Genomic DNA, 18,938 nt, shown 5'->3' with positions numbered 1-18,938 from the left:
CGGGGGACAGAGGGACGGGCGGGCAGGCGGGGGACAGAGGGACGCGCGGGCAGGCGGGGGACAGAGGGACGCGCGGGCAGGCGGGGGGCAGAGGGACGCGCGGGCAGGCGGGGGGCAGAGGGACGCGCGGGCAGGCGGGGGGCAGAGGGACGCGCGGGCAGGCGGGGGGCAGAGGGACGGGCGGGCAGGTGGGCAACGGAAAAGGCCCATGCAGCGCCGGGCGAGGCTGAGTGACCCCAGCTGGAAGTCCGGCACACCCCCGTGCACAGTGGGTCCTCGGCCAAAGTGAGTGCTCACTCCATTCCCGGAGCGCGGCCCCTTCCCTGTGGGCTGTTCCTGGCACCGTGCCCTGCCCCAGAGCAGCGCTGACCCGCACCACGTGACCCAGCCTGGGAAGACAGGCCCAGATGTGGGAGGTCGGACCGGGGGCTGAGCACGCGGGAGAACCCAGCTGCACAGGAAGCTGGGCTGCAGCCTCCGGAAGCTTCCAGGCTCCGCAGTCCGGACTCCCCAGGCCCGCTGCTGTGGGGCCCTCTCCTGCCTGTGGCCAAGAGCCCCGGCCCAGACCTGTGGGCTCCGGGGGTCCAGGAGGGAAGCTGGGGCCTTGTCCCCAGGGTGGCTGCCCACTGGCCGCAGCCCCCGCGCCTCCTGGTCCCAGTTCAGCCATGGCGACACGGCCCTGGGGCTGCACATACGTGGAAGGGACCTCTCTGAGCCATCAAAGCGACAGACAAGCCGTGCACTCATTCCAGACCTGCTGGCGCTCTGGAGTCTAACCGCCCAGTGTTCAAATTCAAAGCCAGGGTCTGCCTTGTCCAGCTGTGTGAGCTGGGACACGTTTTTCAACCTCTCTGTGCCTCCAGATCTGTCTACAACAGCTAACAGTACGTCTTCACCGTGCGGATCCGTCCCACGAGGCTCACGAAACTTGGAGTCCGGCACTTGGGGCGGTCTCTGTGATTAATGGAATCTTAATAAAGGCGGGGAGGAGAATGACAGCCTCCCCACTGGGTCCCTAAAATGGAAACAACTCAGCTCTCAGCAGCAGAACGCCAGCCAAGGGCAGGCTCCCAGGTCCCACTTCCAGGCATCTCCGTGCGGAATGCGCGCCCCCCGCTCCGCCCCTGCTCCGTCGAGGGCCGGCCCCACCCTCCAGAGTATCTCATGGCTGGCACCTGCTTCCAAAGCACTCGTTGGGACTTTCCAGATCTTTCCTCCCCTCTCTCTGACCTTCCCCTACTCGGCGACCCCCCCACACACGTTCTTACTCACTCTCTCCTTTCAGTCTTGTTCAAAAAACAAACGATCCAGGCCAACTGTGTCAGCTGGCTCCCTGGAAAAGCTCCTCCAAAGCAGGAACATGTGGCGGAGGAGTGGCCCTGGGAAGGATTACTCACTGCAGGGCCGGGATCTCGGGGCGCTCGGTCACTGGGCAGTGACCCAGGCCAGCCTGGCCCCCCACTCTCCGATTGGGAGCGAGCCCAGGGGGGCCGCATCTCGACAGTCTCCTGGGCGAGAGCCTCTAGTTGCAGATGCTGCGTCGAGCCTGCACCTTTCAGGGTCCCCACAGGGGGCTCTGGAGCCCAGTGCAGACGACGTGCTCAGAACGACCAGAGCTCCTCGCACTCACCCACAGCCTGGCCCAGAGGCAGGTGTGACCTCAGAGCCCACAGCTGTCACCGGGGCTGACACTGGAGCCGAGTCCCCACCGAGACCCCAGCGGAAAGGGGAAAGCACTGGAAGGCTCGGGGAGGCAGTTTGCAGCGGTGTTCAGTGAACTCGCCTTCGCAGAGGTGGCTCTCCCCGAGGCCCTGCTTCCGAGGGGTGGGTTTGGGCCCCGGAAGCCGCACTTCAGACTCAGAACCATCCAGAGCCTGGAAGGTCGAGCTCAGACCCTAGCAGGAGGTAAGGGTGCAAACGAGCTCGTCTTCTGCTTCGGGAACTGGCTTCCCCATCGCCCCGTGTGGCCAGGAGCCCACGCTGAGCGCTCCAGGGGAGGGAAGGGCTCAGGATGGGGGGGGCCAGATGGTTTTCGGGGCTCCCCAGCCCACACCCACCTCGTGTCCACAGGTAGAACTCTGAGGCCTACTCCCAAGGCCCAGAGACCAGAAATGAGGGGACCCAAGAACAGATGTCCCCCCCAACCTGCCTATCCCCAGGGCCGCGCTGACCAGCTGGCCTCCCGGAGAGCCTGGTCCCCAGGCGGGGCGCTGACAGGCGGGGAGACCTGCTTCTCCACCAGACATTCTCTCCGATGCTCTGAGGGACAGTGTCCAGGGAACAGGGACGGGACCCTGTGCTGTTGAGGGCCACCCCTGTCGAGAGCGGCACCCGGGGGCTCAGCAGGGCCTCTGGAATATTCCAGGAAGCCACCGATCCCCGCCCTCCGCTCCCCACCTTCACTCGGGCTCAGAAAGCTCTGTCCTCGCCCATCTCGACACCCTGCTCAGCCCACTGGGAGGGTGGAGAACTACTCTAAGCTCCAGAAATCTCGATAACCCGGGGAAGCCTGTGGAAGCCACCACCTGGGACCTGCCAGGCCCCACTCGCAGGCCTGGGAGTGCGAAGGGCCCTCCCCAATCAAGAAGGCACGCCCCCACCCATCCCCCAGCTCAAACTTCTCCCTGACAGTCCCAGCAGCACTGGGGCTGGTCTTGCGGGGGGGGTGTGGGGGGAGAGCAGAAAGAGGGACGGGAGCAGTGGGCAGTGGGCCAGGGCCGGGCCGGGCGCAGAGCCGGGCAGAGCAGGGCCGGGCCGGCCGGGTGGTGGCCAGCAGCCACGCGGGGCTCCCTGCAGCTGTGATCCAAGAGACACAGAGAGAGAGAAATGGGACTTCCAATCTGTTCCCACTCAAGCCCCTGACAAGTATCTTATTTCAAAACCCAGGGCAGCTGAGGGCCCGGAGGAAGGGGGGGATACCACAGCCTCCGCTTTCTAAACGGGGTTCTCTTTCATCATCTCGTGGCGCCTTGCAAAAGAAAGCAGCAAACGGAGGGAGCCGGCCTGGGCTCCTCTGCACACCAGCCAAAGCTTGGGGGCAGGGACCCAGCTTCCTGCACCGGCCCTGGTCCCCGGGCAGCCCCACCCCCACCCCCACCCCACTGCTGCTCGCTTGGGCGGGGCGCCCCCAGGATTCAAATCCACAATGAGCAGCTGCGGGGCCTTAAGCAAGGGGCTAGGGTCTCTGTGACTTGCTTTCCTAATCTAGAAAATGGGATAAGGAGGGTAACTATGGCTGGAAGCTGGCCTTACCCCGCTGGGACCTCCCCCCCACCCCAGGACTCACAGGTAGCCACTCGCCGCCCAGCCCAGCGGGGACAAGGATTTATCTAATTGCTGAGACAGGGACCTGGACCGGCAAGGGCCAGAAGACGCAAGCCATCCAGTCCCATCCGGGGGGGGGCTCGTGCCAGATGGAGCGCCTGGGGGTGGGGAGGGAGGGGCAGGGATGTGCGGGAGGGAGAGGAAGCAGGGAGGATCCTTCCAGGATACCAGAAGCTGGCTCCGAATGCCTCCCTCCCCCCAGCCCCCAAAGACTCCTCTGGACACTGAGGCTGAACATTCCCAGACCTTCTGGGTCCACACAGAATCAGAATCAGCCACCCCTGGAGCCAAGTGTCTGACAGGCCTGCAGGCGCGGGGGGGGGGGGTGCTGCCGGGCTTCTGTCTCTCGTTGGGGGGGGGGGTCGGGGAGGGCAGGCACCGGGGCCAGGGTGGCTGAGGTCCACACCGCCGCCCGCGGAGAGCAGGGTGCCGATACCTGCCAAGAACAGGCACGTGTAATAAGTGAGGATTTGGGCAGAGGTGACCTTGCTGCTAAATTCAATCTCCCGGAATTCGGCTTCTAACTGGCGGAGCTGGGCCATGTCCCCAGAACAGAATGTCCATTTACAGAGCAGCCCTGCTGAGCCACAGGCAACCCGGGAGGCTGGATTTGAGGTCTGTCTCTGTGAGCAGCTGTTAATCCTCTCTAGAAACAAGGAAGTGGCTGAGGCCTGCTCCCCTCCACCCCCCCCCGCCTGGGAGCTGCCACGGGAAGAAGGGGGGGCCCAGGCACCAGGGGACAGAGGAAGGTCCACTCTCTCCCCTGCCACACCCCACACCACAAACCCATCACCTGCCCTTCCACACCCAATCTGAACTCACCGGGTGCCGGTGCAGGGGCGGAGGGCCTGGACTCCAGGCAGCCTGGAGGGGCCGTGGCTTTGGGGCCTTATTTCAGGAGGTGCCTCAAACCCTCGGTAACCTGAGCTCTGTGTGACAGGGGCTGCCTCACCGTGCGCCCTTCCCATCGGGCACCAGACACGCATTAGTCAGCAGGCCAGCAGGCAAGGAGCCACAGACCTCGGGGAGGCCCTACCTTCAACCAGAATTAAGGCGGGGGCGGGGATCACCCTGAGGATGAAAACAGAGCCCCTCCCCCCCCACCTCTCCCTCTCGGTCTGGGCTCCCGGACTCTGAAGAGAAGCAGACACTGCCCCCCCGGGGGGAGCGGGCAGGGACCACCCACCATGACTCAGGCCTCCCCTGGGGTGGCCCGGGACTATGGTGACCGTGGATGTCACCTCTCTGCTAGCTCAGTTCCCGGTCGATGATCGCATGCTCCCCACCAGCTCCCCATCCCTGTGGCACAAGAGGGAGCCGACACCCCACATTCTGCCGGGCCAGGAGGCTACGTCTGCCAATGAGCCACCTTAGGGGAGCAGCGAAGAGAAAAACCACGGCCAAGCCCAAGACCCTCTGTTCAGACAGCACCCTCCTCACGGCCCCTGGGGACCCCACGCACGGGTGCCCTGTTTCTGCCTGCCGACAAGGGAGACAAGAAGCAGGGACAGACAGAGAAGATGGTTCTAGAGACCGTAAGAACAGCGGCTTCCAGGCTGGGCCCTGGGAGGCCGGGAAGAGGTGACGGACAGACAGACGGATTGACAGAAGGGAGGGGCTGCCCCGCCTCCTAGCGGTGGTCGCCAGGGGTAACAGCCCCTGCAGAGGGGACACACACCCTCCCAGAGGCCCGGTCCAGCTAGGGGAGCAGGCAGGACCCTGCTTGTGCCACAGCCCCGCTGGGCAGGGCTGCCTGCAAAGCCAGCGTGCCGTTGCAGCAGCTCAAGATGCCTCCAGAAGGGGGCGCTTCAGGCACAGCATCTGGAGACCCTGCTGGGGCAACAATGAGGAAAGGAGGCTCAGTGGCCTTGTTCGCGGGGCCTCGATGGCGGGGCAGGCGGAGCCGAGGCCAGCGGGCAAAGGAAACCGGGCCAGAGGCCTGAGGGGGCAGCCCTGGGGCAGGAGAGGGGCCAGCTCGGGCCCAAGGCTCTGCCCCCTGGGGACGCTGGCCTGCGGCAGAACTGCCAGAAGGGACAAGACTACACCATGACCCCGCCGTGTAGGCCCCTGGGCAGGCCACCCTCGCCAGGAAGCAGTCTGGCCCAGGAAGCCAACCGAAGGGCCTGTGAGGTGTCGTGGGGGGAAGCCCCACCTGAGTCGGGGGCTCCGACATGCGTGATGTCACCAGGGCAAGCGGTTCCCTTCCTTAACCTTCACAGCCATCACCTGCACACCTGGGAAGAGCGGGGGGGGGGGGGGGGGGGGGGGGGGGGAGCGGGGAGAAGGGGTAGAAGCAGGGACACAAGGATTTGAGACGGAGGAGAAGACATTCTGGAGCAGGGAATAAAGCCCGGGGGCATACGTAAGAGAGCACCCAAATGAAAATGGACATTACATGCATTTTGAAGTACGTTCTTAACAGGCAAAAGGCAGAAACGGCCCAAATGGCCACGAGCTGACGTGCAGATACACAAATGTGCTTCAGCCACACGCGCAGCAGTACGTGGCCACAGAAAGGGATGAAGTGAGGGGAGCCTGGGGGGCTCAGTCAGTTGAGCATCCGACTTCGGCTCAGGTCATGAACGCACGGTCCGTGAGTTCGAGCCCCGCATCAGGCTCTATGCTGATGGCTCAGAGCCTGGAACCTCCTTCAGATTCTGTGTTTCCCTTTCTTTCTGCCCCTCCCCTGCTCATGCTCTGTCTCTCAATTTAAAAAAAAACAAAACAGCGTTAAAAAAACCCTGACCATATGGTAGGTGGTTTTCCATGACTGGCTTCTTTCACTCTGTGTAACGCCATAGCACAGATCAGAGTTTCATCCCTTTCCTTTTTTTTTTTTTTTAGATATTTATTTATTTTTGAAGGACTCCTCATAGGGTCCTGTTTTTAAGCAAAGTTCAGAACAGGCAGATCTAGATAGAAAGAGCAGGCGTCACTTCGGGCTGGAGAAGAGGGGGTCGGGGGGCACGGCTAAAGGGGACAGGGATTCTGTCTGAGGTGCTGGAAATAATCTAAAATTGGCTGCGGCCATGTCTGTATAACTCTGGGGATAAAACCACAGAGAGGTACCCTTTGGATGAGCGCCCTGTGTGGCATGTTACCTGTATCTCAGGAAAGCTGCTTTAAAAGAAAGAAGAAAAACTCCCCCCACCCGAAAAGAGAAAAGGCAGAAAATCCCAGGAGTGCGGCAGGCACAGGGAAGGTAAGAATCACTCCTGGAAAACGCTGCCTTTGCATACACCCCCCCCACACGTTCATCCGGCTACACATCCGTGTGTCCCGGTTTGTGGTGTAAAATGTATCTCTGACCACGCGCGGCTGCCCAAGAGTGTGTCAAAGGCTCTCTCTGGGCAGCACCAAACTCACGATTCCTGAATCCCAGTGCCTGGACCACTCTGCCCCCTCCGTGACCCAGGTCCCCCATCACCGCCACCAAGAGGGCTCTCTCCCGCCCGCCAGGGGGCTGCTGAGGTCCTCTGGGCTGGTCCCCCTCCGAACCCTCACCAGGCTGCACGGCTCCCGCGTCAGAGGCAGGACCCCTGGGGACAGCAGCCACGTCCGGTGGCCTCTGTATCTCGCCTGCTGTGGACAGCGCCCGGCCCAGGGCAGGGGCCGAGGTGCATCGGGTGATGATGCCCCGGAACTACCTCTGAACCGTCCGAGCGGTTTTAAATACCTTAAAGGATGACATTTTAGGAGAGAAAAAAAAGTACAAAATAAAAGAAGAAAAAACCAAGAATTCAAACGAACCCACGGAAAAAGCCTTGTTCAGGTTTTTAAAGTACAAGGGCTCCCACGAAACTGTCGGGCTCAGACGGTTTCACCGGCCAGTCCTCCGTCAGTTACACCACGGAGATGACGGTGCTGCTGTTTAAAGGTTCCAGGGCACAGAGGGAGAAAGAAACATGCAAAACTGTCGCTGAGCCAGAGGGACACAGACACCCCCACTGATAAAAATAGCACGCACGCGCCCCCCCATGCAGCGTGGGGATCAAGCTCCGTGGATACATCTGTGCAAAACCGTCTCTCCCCAGCTCGCTGTTTACACCCCAATAAATTCCAACGGATTAATGACAGCAGTCCGTAAAGACGAAACCTAAAAGTGCGAGAAGAAAACCTGGACGGACTGTAATTTGGGAATGCACAACGCCTCTAAGCAGGGCATGGATCCCAACAGAGGGAAAAAGAATAAGAAGAATGCACTTGATGAACCTACGGGTTAAAAACCTCTGTTTGCAAGAACATGCTATAAATAGAATTGAAAAGTCAACAACTGGGAAAACGCACCGGGAGCAGCTACAATAAAGGTGCTCGAGGAAGTCTTACGAAGAAAATGTCACCGAGAGAAGGGTGAACCACCCGGGGGGGGCCAAGACGGAGCCAGAGGCAGGAATGAGCCGCTCACAGAGGCCCGGGGCCCTCGGTCTGTAAACGTGGGAGATGAAGGATGCACGAAATAAAACTGCAGTCAGCCCGGGGCACGGGCACCGACCTGCTGCCCCTGGCACTAAAAAACAGGGTGACTGATCAGAGGTCGTTTGGCCACACAGTTCATCTCATCTCATTTCATTTTTTAGTAAATGTTTATTTTTCAGAGACAGAGAGAGAGGTAGAGAGTGCGAGAGGGGGAGGGACAGAGAGAGAGGGGAACAGCACAGAGCCTGACACGGGGCTCGAACTCACGAGCCGCGAGATCATGACCTGGGCCGAAGTCGGACGCTTAACCAACTGGGCCCCCCACCCAGGTGGCCCACGGATCAACTCTTTAAATCCTGTGGTGCTGGAATCCCACTCCTGAACTCGGACAGTCCCACCCGCACACACAGAAACGTGAGTGTGTTCATCGAAGGCTCGTGACTCACGGTGAAAAGCAGGGCAGGGAAGGTAGGGGCGGAGCGGCCAGGACCAGCAGCGGGTCAGAGGGACTCACTGGACACAGACAGCGTCCAGAAAACGGAGAAATAAACAGCAGGTTGCAGGAGTCTGAGCTCACTTGTGTTCTCCGAAAGGCTCTATGATATTTACACACAGATGCGTGCGACCAGCCACACGCGCAAACCCCAGAAAGACACTTGATGCGCCCCGCCATTAACACAAGATGCGCCCCGCCGTTAACACCGGCTGCCCTGAGGACAAGGGGGTGTTTGGAAAGGCAGATTTCCTTTTCAGATTTCCTATGATCGCTACTTCTTGTCTCCGAGCACCGGCCAGCGCTGGGCATCTTCCCCCGATTCCACTTTTGTTCTAACGCCTCTGCGCAGGAGGGACGGAGCCCCGCTGCGCCCACGAGAAAACGGACACAGTCCTTAAAGGGCGGAAACGGGCGCCCACGCGGCCTGAAGGTGAAGGCCGCGCCCGCCAGCCGTGCCTCACACACAAGCGACCAAAGCCCCACAGGGGAGCCTATGCTTCAAGGTTGAAACCTCTGGGGGTCACTCTGGAAGAAGGGGGGACGGCATCGGAGGGAACAGGCAGGGGATGCCGGGCGTGGGAGCGCCGTGCCCACCTCTTAACGGAAGCGCATCCACTTTTAGCCCCGTTCTCCGCCCAAGCGCCATGCTGGGCACCAGCTGCCCCTGGGATTCTGGGGGAGGGGGGACATCAGTGACGCCCACAGAAAGCCCCAGGGTCAGGGAAAGCCAAATCAGAGAAGAAGTGGGGAGAGAAGGTCACACCCCGCCCGGAGAAGAGCCCACGTGATGCTCCTCCCGCACGCACCACCCGACGGCGGACCACATCAGGCATCGAGTGGTGTCCTCGAGGCCAACCGTCAGACCCTGGCGTCTGGCCAGGGCTGCTCACACTCCACGGCCCCAGGTGGGGGTCTGAGCATGCCCCCCCCCCGGCACTGAATGTGTGCTCTGTCCCTGCCGCACAGAGCGTGGCTGTCTGGCACGGCGTGTCCCCCAGACAGCGGCCCCATTGTGCGGACCCTGGCTCGCAGCAGCTGTCCTAGGCCTGGGAGGCTGTGGACGCAGACACAGTTCCTCTCCTGGCGGCTTCCGGGGACGAGCACCCTGGAGGCCTCACCCAAGTGTCTGGGAGCCCGGCCTCCATCCCATCTTGCCCCCCCACCCCCGCTGGGTGGTCAGGGCCATGGCCCCCACGGCCCCCAAAACGGGACAGAGCCGAGGTCCGCCCCCAGCGCCTGCCTCCGGGCCCAGCCTGCCCCGCAGCTGCGCCTGGCTCTATTTAAGGCATTCCGCAGCTGCTGGGGCTGCATTCCCTGCATGGGCCCTCGATCCTTCCCAGCCCTGGGCTGGGCTCGGCAGACAGCTGGGTGGGCCGGCGCAGGGGCCAGGTCCCGTCCCTGCAGCCCTCTACCCCGCCTCCCCCTGCAGGACACACACCTGGCCCCGGCCACAGTCACCCTGCACCCGCGCCTGGCGACATCCTCCCTCAGACGGTGCGGGAATGGGCTTCGAGGGCGTTTGTTCTCGAAAGTGGGGAGGGGAGAGAGAGACTCAATCCCGAAAAGTAAGCGGGTTCCTGGACGCTCTCTGGGGCCAGGGCGGGAGCAGGGGAGGAGCTCGGAGCAGAGAGCAGGCTTCCAGGTAGGACAGCTCGGTGCACACACCCCTGCCAGACAGAACTCCACATGGAAGGGCCCAAGGCATGGCGAGATGCAAGCCCACTGCACACAAATGAGTCCCTCAGCACTTATCAAGCTCCTACTGTATACCGGGTGCTGGGACAAAACAGCAGCAGGGAGTTCCCGGCCCAGCGTCAGGCCCAGAGTGGACACCCTGGATAGTGGGCTGCCCCCGAAACATGGGGGGTGGGGGGGAGTCTAGGCAGGCTTTGCAGAACCTGGGTCTCTCCTCCCTGATCACACGGTGGTCACCCTCTCCTCCTCCTCCCTGCCCTGGGCCTGGCACATTCCTGCCCCTTCAGCAGCTGACCCCTCCTCACCAGCTGACCCCTCCCTTCACAATCAGTCCACACCTCTCTCTCCCTGAAGCCTCATCTGCCAGCCTCCTCCATCCCTGTGTCCCTGCTGGGGGCCCCAGGAGCCCGGCGCCTCTAGCCCCCCCGTCCCCTACAGAGCTGAGACCCCCTCCATTCCGTCCCAGCCCCTGGCGCAGTCCCCAGCAGGCGGCCAGGGAGCAGGTGCACCTGATGTCCCAAGAAGCCACACCCACCACTAGAGGCTCAGGGATGGGATCCTTGACGCCCACCTTCCTCAGCGCTCCACCCAGAGCTGAGAACATTTCTAGATGTTTTTAGTCAGAGACACCGGATGGGCCTGCCCCCACCCCCCGCCCAATTTCACATCCACCATCACAAGCCACACCCGGCACCACAGGCAGAGTTCAGACCCCACCACCTCAGGGCAGTGGGTCCTGCCTCTTTTGACGAATCAGGAAACTGAGGCTGGGGGTGGGCAAAGCGGTGGCTCAGAACCAGCCGGCAGGTGGGGTGGGGCCGGGGCACGGACAAGAACTCGACCCCACCCTGCCCGGCCAGCCCCTCGGCCTCCAATCAGCATCTGGAGACGGCAAAGAACCAGACCCACGAGGGAGCAGCGGGCGCCCGCCTTATAAGGCAGCCTCTCGGGGAGACTTGGCTGGTGCCGGCCGCGGAGCCAGAGGTGGGTGGTTCCCGGAGGGGAGCCAGAGGCAGCAGCTCACCCCGCAGACACGGTCCGGTCCTGCAGCCCAGCCCCACCCAGCACCACCCAGGCAGCTGCCGGGCGAGCGGCGACCTGGGGGAGGAGGCAAGGCCCGGCCCTCCCAGAACCTGAGAGAGAAGCAGGGGTGACCAGAGCACGACGAAGAGGGCCAGGGGCCAGCAGCCTCGCGAACAGAGAACCCCGTGTGCCGGAGTGGGGGCACGTCAGACCTGGGGGCTCCTGGTCAACCAGGAAAGTGTGTGCTTGGTCCCTGCAAGGTCCCATGGGGTCCCCAGAGTCCCTGTGTCTGCCTGCAGGGGGCCACGCAAACCCATCCCACTCCCCCTACCTAGTTTTATTGAGCACCTACTAAGTCTATGTCACTCAGGGAAAAAAACAAAACTGACAACAGCCTTACTCTCAAATAACCTACGATCTATTGGGGGGCACGGAGGGAATTCTAAAAAATACAGAGTAAACACTAAGAGTAGATATCTTTGGATTATAGGTGAACTTTAGAGTCTAACTTCTACATTTTCTGAATTTTAAAGAAAAGGTACACTGGAAAACTACTTTTACATTAAAAATTCTAGCAGAGGAGGGGCGCCTGGGTGGCTCAGCCGGTTGCGCGTCTGACTTTGGCTCAGGTCGTGATCTTGCAGTTTGTGGGTTCGAGCCCCGTGTCAGATTCTGTGCTGACAGCTCAGAGCCTGGAGCCTGTTTCAGATTCCATGTCTCCCTCTCTCTCTGCTCCTCCTCTGCTCACACTGTCTCTTTCTCAAAAATAAACATTAAAAAAATCATAAAAATTTAAAAAATTTGTTAAAATCTTTTAAAAACTCCAGCAGAGGAAAAAAGGTGCGTGCACCACAAATAATTCACATTCCAAGCCAAACATAGGACATTATACACACACACAAAAATGCCAAAAGGCACGGGAGTCCAAGGAAATGAGGCCACTTGCAGCTAGTGGGAGGGCTTCACGGAAGAGGTGGCATTTGAGCTGGACTTTGAAGGATGCGTAGGAATTCAAAAAGCAGCGATGTGGTGAGGAAGAGGGTCAGGGGTCAGGAGTCAGGAGGTCAGGGCGGGAGACGAGGAAAGGTGGCCTGGGGAGGCCACGAAAGGGCCACGCAGGAGGAGTTGGGAGCAGGGAGGTTTGAGCCGCACAAGAGACTGGACGGAACGGAGAGTGGCCCAGGGAAGGCTCGGGGCTGGCACGGACTTCATCAGCACTGCGCTTTAGGGCGGCCACTGCGGGACCAACTCGGCCACGGTCCCAGGAGACCCTGACCTGGGCCGGGAGCCACAGCCCAGAGGGTTTCCGCAGGCAGAGGGTTCGGAGTCCCATCAGAGGGCACAGAGCTCCCTCCCTCCCCGATCCTCTGCGCCCGCGGTGCCAGCTGGCCTCGGGTGCAGGAGACAGGGTGCCCACAAAGGGCGGTCGGGGCGGGGCCTGCCGGGTGGGGAGGTCTGGGCGGGGGCCGAAGGGGCTGGGAGCCAGCTCTGCGGGGAAGACCAACGGGAAGCGCGGCTGTGGGACACGGGTCTGCGCCTGGATGGACCCGATGCGCTGTGCCCGGGGGAGGACGGGCAGACGCCGCCTCAGGGCAGGGGACCCCCGGAAGCCGGGCCACGGATTCCAGGAACACACCTCCACGGGGAAGCCCCTGCTGGCCACCCGGATGTGCCCGGGACTTAAAGACTGGGAGTCCGAGGCAGAGCTGTCAGCGCCACACTCCCCGGCCCACAGCTGGGTGAGCCCTGCTTCCTCCCCCTCCTCCTCGCCCAGCTGGCCTGCGTCACTCCCTCCCAGTCACTCCCTCCCAGGCTCGAGGACCAGGCCACCCCAGGCCACCCCGCAGTGACTTCTGCTAAGTGCACAGAACGGTCCTGGACAGAGCTGTCCAAGCCCCGCCCCCAGCATCCTGCATCCCCGTGCGGCCGCTGGTCTCGCTGCGTCTGTCTGTCTGGCCCTAAAGGTTCTCACCCTGTGAGCACTGGTCCCAGAGCCCCTTCCCACCCGGCCAAGGAGACGCAGGTGGATGGGGCCCCGGGGGACAGGCACACACGCACCCCCAGCTAGTGCTCCAGGACGGGGGGACAGCCACTGGCCTACGAGCCTCGTCACAGAGCTACACCCACTGGCTGCTCTCTGAGGACCAGGGTCTGGGCTGCAGACGACGTGGCTTTCACGCCAGGCCTGGACTTTTTTTTTTTTTTTTTTTTGAGTCTATTTATTTATTTTTGCGATACAGAGAGAGTGGCTGAGAACAGGAAGAGGGGCAGAGAGTGAGAGGAAGAGAGAGAGAATCCCAAGCAGGCTCCACGCTGCTGAACCCTATGCAGGGTTTGAACTCACAAACCACAAGGTCACGACTTGAGCCGCAATCAAGAGTCGGACGCTCAACCGACTGAGCCCCCAAGGCGCCCCGGGTTTAGACATTTAAACTCTTTTCCGTGGAGAAAGCATGCCGCTCCCCGAGTTCCAGGCCCCCAGGCACCTCTGAACCGCTGCCTCGGTTCCCCTTCTTTGCCTGGTTCAGTCCTACTTTCTCCAAAGCTCGGCTCAAGAGGCTTGGGCCCTGGGAAGACCCCCACAGGACCCTCAACTGTTCCAGAGGCAAAGCCAGCCCAGGCCCCGGCTTCCAGCACAGCCTCCGGGTGGGGCGGGACCACCTGAGCAGACACCTCCTGCCCCGGCCCCCCAGAGCTGCCGTCAAGGTCCGCACGGGCCTGGTGGTGACCATGTCCCCAGGCACATCCTGCTTGACCCAGTTGGGCGTGAACACCTCACCCACCAGAGGCCGAGGCCCCGGACAGGCCCCGGAGCGACCGAAGACCAATCCCCGCACAACTGGGATATCTTCCTTCTGACACGCCTGCACCACAGTCCACAGTGTCTGAGTGTGTGGGCATGGCTCCGCAGGGTCAGGTTTCGGAGAGGCGAGTGCACTGCAGCAAGTTCAGGGCCCTCACTTAAAAAGTAAGGGAGGGGCGCCTGGGGGGCTCAGTTGGTTGAGCGTCCGACTTTGGCTCAGGTCATGATCACACAGTTCGTGGGTTCGAGCCCCACGTCAGGCTCTGTGCTGACAGCTCAGAGCCCAGGGCTGCTTCAGATTCTGTGTCTCCCTCTCTCTCTGATCCTCCCTGTTCATGCTCTCTCTCTCTCTCTCTCTCTCTCTCAGAAACGAATTAAAAAAAAAAAGGAAACCCCACTCCTGACACACCACAGATGGGCTGTGAGGGTGCGATGCCCAGTGAGGGCAGCCAGACACAAAAGGACCAACACTGTCTGATTCCCCTTACACAAGGGAGCCGGGGGAGTCAAGTTCATAAAGACGGATTGTGCCGGGGGCTGTGGGAGGGGCAAGGGGAGGCAGTGTTCAGCGGGGACACGGTTTCGGTCTGGGAAGCTGAGAAGGTTCTGGTGACGGATGACGGAGTTGGGCTGCACAACGGTGTGATTGTTCCCGATGCCACCGAGCTGCACGCCTCATGATGCTTCAAACGGTCAATTAACGTTACGTGTATTTTACCAAAATTAGAGATTATTATGATTTGAAAGGTAAACCACAATTCCAGAACGTTCTGTTTATCTAACCCGAAGAACACTGGCGGAGTCCAGTTCCTGCACTTGGAAATGGACCCAGCTCTCACGGGGCTTACAGCGCAGCTGGCCCCTCACCCCATGGGGCCAAGATCCCAGTATCCCAGGACCAGATGTTCCCAAGCCGGCCCCGGTGAGCTCCCCACGTGAACACAGCTCTGGGTTTGGGCCCCCTGAGGACGGTACCCAGCCCCCAGCTTCCTCCCTCACCAGCAGAGCACCCCAAATGGAGCTGTGTGCGGTTATCGTGGGGCTCCGGGCCTAAGGTCCCCTCCCTAGCGGCCCTGAGAATCTGGGCACACAAACGGGACAGTCTGGTTTCCCTTGCTCTGGCCACGGCCCTCCCTCCTTGAGGAACCGCGGGAGGAAGACCCCCCCAGTACAGAACCTCAGGAGGGCACCAACCCCTCCTCCTACCTGACGCCTCTCCCTCCGGCGGGTACTTGCTGAGGCAGCCAGCAGATCTGAGCAAGAGCCTGCCTGCCCACGGCCCACGCCAGCCACTGGCACATGGGCGCCCGTGCTTGGGTACCAAGCCCATCCAACCCGTGTCCCAACACGAGCCTGCCGCCCCCTCATTTTCCAGGCTTCCAGACTCCCCGCTGATCGAGGCTCTGACAGCAGAAACGCTACACCGTGACGCATCCTGACCGATGAAGGGGCCCCTCGAAACCCAGAGAGTCTTTTAAAGCCAAATGCAAGCCCAGCTTACTGCTTTCCGGGCCATTCCCGGGGTAGAGGGAACCCCCCCCACCAGCCTTGGGACCCTGGCTCAGTGTCTTCTCGGCCTCTAAGGAGCCATGTCTCCACCCACCTGCGGCCCCCCCATCCCCTCCCCGCATTCGGTTTCTGCCTCCACGACGCCAGGGCAAAGCCAGCTACCCGTCCCCACGCACCCCAAGCACCGCAGCCCCTGCTACTCACCCTCCTGGCTCCTGGGTGGGGCCTCGGCCGCCGGGGGCTGGGGCTTGGGCTCCAGCCTGCTCTGCAGCTGAGACACCGGGGTGTGTTCTGAATTCTCCAGGGTCTGGGGGGGGATGGGGGAGGTGGGCGCCTCGGCCGGCTTGGGCACCTGGATCTCGACCCTCTTGGGGGCTGCGTCCGAGGCGGGGGCGGCGGGCACCTCGGGGACCTTGGAGGCAGGGGTCTCCATCCTCCGGTGGGCTGACTCCTGGGGCTTCACTATGGTGATCTCCGTCCTCCGCGGGGCGGGCTCCGGCGTCTTGTGGCCCAGCGCCTCGGCTCGCTTGAGCCCGAAGCGGGACGGCCCCGTGGCGCTGGCGTTCTCCACCTGCTTGGACGAGATGTCGATGGAGATCTCCGTGCGCCGGGACACGGGCTCGGCCTTGGGCCCCGAGAGCTCGACCCTCCGCAGGGCGGCTTTGGGGGATCGCTGGCTGAGGGAGTCTACATGGCGGGCTGCGGGCTCGGCGTTCTTGGCGCCCAGATCCTGGAATTTCTGCGTGGAGCTGGCCACGGTGGCCCGGAGCAGGGGGGTTGGGAGCCTCCGGGACGGGGTGGAGTTGGGCGTCTCGGCCTCCTCAACCTCAAAAGATCTTTTCAAGGCTGGAAGAGAGAGGGGGGGATGTGAGGAGTGGACGGCTCAGGGCCACCCCCGGAGACCCCTGCACTTCCCTCCCCGGAAGAAAGGGGACAACCCCACTCTCCCGGGGAACAGCATCAATCGCGCACACAGGGAGGGGGAAAAGGTGGAGCTCAGAGGACGCCAGCCCCCCTTCCACCATGGCCACAGCGTGGACGCGCCAGCTCCGTGTTCTATAAAGATGTTCCGGCTCAAAGGGAGATGTGATTGCTTTCCTGCCACGGCCTTTCTTTATCCCCACCCCACCCCCGCCCAGCGCTCACCACCACCGTCAGCAACTGGGGATGGGGGCACGTCCCCAATAACACCGGCCACAACCATGCCGTCAGAAGCCCCATGGCGGTAACGTCATCACCTCGGCACGGAGGGCACAGCCAGCACGGGCACGTCTAACGTGGGCGCTGGGCTGGCCGTGTGCATTTACTCCTCACAGGACTCTATGCTGTGAACACTGCCATTATCCCCTGGTCCAGGTGGGGAAACTGAGGCCATGGTGCTTAAGCAACGTGCCCAGTGGCGGGGAGACTGAGTGCCAGAGCCAGGAGATGCACAAGGCTCCGGCCCTCGGCTGTCCTGTGCCAGGCGGCACAGCAGAGCCCCGGCGTGGTCCCCACCCACCCGCCCTCTCAGTCCTCGCCCTCAGATGCACACGCATCCCATGCTACTCGTCCCAGCCAGGGCCCCCGTGGGACGCCAGCCATCTGACCCCCCCATCCCCCCCCAGCCCAGTGTTTCCACCTGGCCGCCTGCCATCTCCGCCAGGACCCGGTGCACCCACTGAGGCAGGGGACGGTGCCCGGGGAGCTGCCACCAGCCGTCCCCACAGCCCCTGCCGGCGGCCATGCTCCCGCCAGGAACCAGATGCTCCCGCTACAAAGACCAGAGCAGGAAGGGCCCACGTGGCAGGAGCATTCACCGTCTCCCTCCTGGTCGGGCTGAACAGGTGCTCAGCGACCCACGGGGTCTCTCTGACCCCTCTCCCCACCTCGCCTCCCCAGCCCCCTCCCCCCCAAGCCGAGGGTTTCCCAGCACCCCGCCACTTCCTCCTCGGCCCCCCGCTGGCCCAACTTCAGCGACCTGGGGCCGTTCTCAGGGCCCCCCATCACGGCTTCCTTCCTCCAAATTCCTGGACAGCTCCTGTCTCTTCCCAGTGGACAGTGCTTCCCTCTCACGGCCAGGGCCCGCTGGGCAGTGGAGTGGGCGCTGGCCGGGGGTGCAGGTGCTTGCAAGCGTGGGGCGAGACGAAGGAAAGGAGGCCCTCGTCCCCAACGCCCGGCTGCCCGAACCACCGGTTCCCCAAATGTGGGACCCTACTGGGACCTCCCTAAGCCTCGGGCACACCTCCTTCTGGTAGACAGGGTCACAAAACCCTCAGATGCAAAGAAAGCTCAGCCATCCCAGAAGGGCTGCAGGGACAGAAATGTCCTTGGTCAGAGGGAACTGGCGCATCGCCAAGCATCCCATCTCTGAGATACACCGGCTGCCCGGCTGGCCTGTGCGCCCAACATGGTCAGAGCTTCGGACTGGAAATCTAGATTTTTCTATGGGCTATCTCTTGATCTGTATATGCTCACACGAAGGGAAACAGCTCCCTTTTAAAACGCTGCACGGTCAGGGCGCCTGGGTGGCTTAGTCGGTTAAGCGTCCGACTTTTGCTTAGGTCATGTTCTTGCGGTTCTTGGGTTCTTGCCCCTCGTCTGGCTCTGTGCTGTCTGTCAGCTCTGAGCCTGGAGCCTGTTTCAGTCTGTATCTCCCTCTCTCTCTGACCCTCCCCTGCTCACGCTGTCTCTCTCTCTCTCCTAGAAATAAATAAAAAACATTAAAAAAAAAAAAGTAAAACGCTGCACGGTCAAAGAGGGTCCCATCCGCAGGCTGCCTCTGGCCTGTGGTCCAGCCTGTGACCTCTGATTGATAATGTGGCTAAGCACAGGGGGAGGAGCCGAAGCAGGGATGCTGGCCCCTCAGCACCCCTCCCGGGGGGGGCCATCCCCTGAGATAACCACAGCGCACAAACTGCTCGTTCCAAAGAAGGTTGAGGTGAGAAACAAGGGGTTGTCAAACTGGCCAGAAAGCCCAGAGGTGAGCGCCAGGAACTATGACCCCATGTAGGGTCTCCTGAGGCATGTGGTGTACCCCGGTCTCCAGGGAACTGTCCACACGGCCCCTGAACAGTGGCTCCTGCCCATGAGCTCCCTAGCGGAGGGGTCCATGCCCAGCCCCCCCAGCCCAGGAGGCAATTCCCCGGGGACCAAGCTGGAGAATAGAAGTCAGGTGGGCAGCCTCCTCCCAGGTTTGCCCCAAACCCCCCCCCAAATCCCCTCCCAGGGAAGCCCAGATGGAGGTGCCCTCGACCACCGACTCACGAGCTAAGACCACGCACCAGAGGAAAGCCCTTTCTGACTCAGGCACGGAGAGTCCCCGGGCAGCGCTGAATTCGAACCCGGCCGGTACGCAGATCACCCGCACCCTGCAACCCTCCTCCCTCTGCCGGTCCACGTGACTCAGTCCTCACAGCCACGGCCATCCGACACAGACGCATGCGCCGTCCGCACCGCCACCCTGTCCTCTCACTGCTCTGTGCTCCTGCGTGGCACACGTCCTCCCAGCCCTACATCAGCTGTGTGCCTGTCGCCCGGCCACGTGACCCACCCAGGTGTGTCCCATCCCCGGCTAGTCTGAGGCCCAGGAAAAAGGGGGCTGTTCCCACCCTCAGGGCGGTGACTATCGGAAAACGTCCGGTTGTGAGGGTTGTTTGTGATGATTTGTGCCATCCCCCCCCCCCCCCCCCC

At 62.0% G+C, this 18,938-nt stretch overlaps 1 protein-coding gene across 5 annotated transcripts in view; it reads right to left on the bottom strand.

Moving 5' to 3' along the window:
- SEPTIN9 (septin 9) overlaps positions 1-18,938 on the bottom strand; it is a 152,122-nt gene that overhangs the window by 53,498 nt on the left and 79,686 nt on the right. For all 5 annotated transcript variants that reach the window (XM_039226600.1, XM_039226603.1, XM_039226601.1 and 2 more), the window contains one exon: positions 15,471-16,112. In XM_039226600.1, coding sequence (XP_039082531.1) covers positions 15,471-16,112 — 642 coding nt within the window. The remainder of the gene's footprint in view (positions 1-15,470; positions 16,113-18,938) is intronic.

This window comes from Hyaena hyaena, unplaced genomic scaffold (assembly GCF_003009895.1).
Source record: "Hyaena hyaena isolate Hyena2069 unplaced genomic scaffold, ASM300989v1 scaffold_21, whole genome shotgun sequence".
NCBI lineage: Eukaryota > Metazoa > Chordata > Mammalia > Carnivora > Hyaenidae > Hyaena > Hyaena hyaena.
The sequence above is the reverse complement of the archived record's forward strand: the minus strand, read 5'-3'. Positions and strand labels throughout refer to the sequence as shown.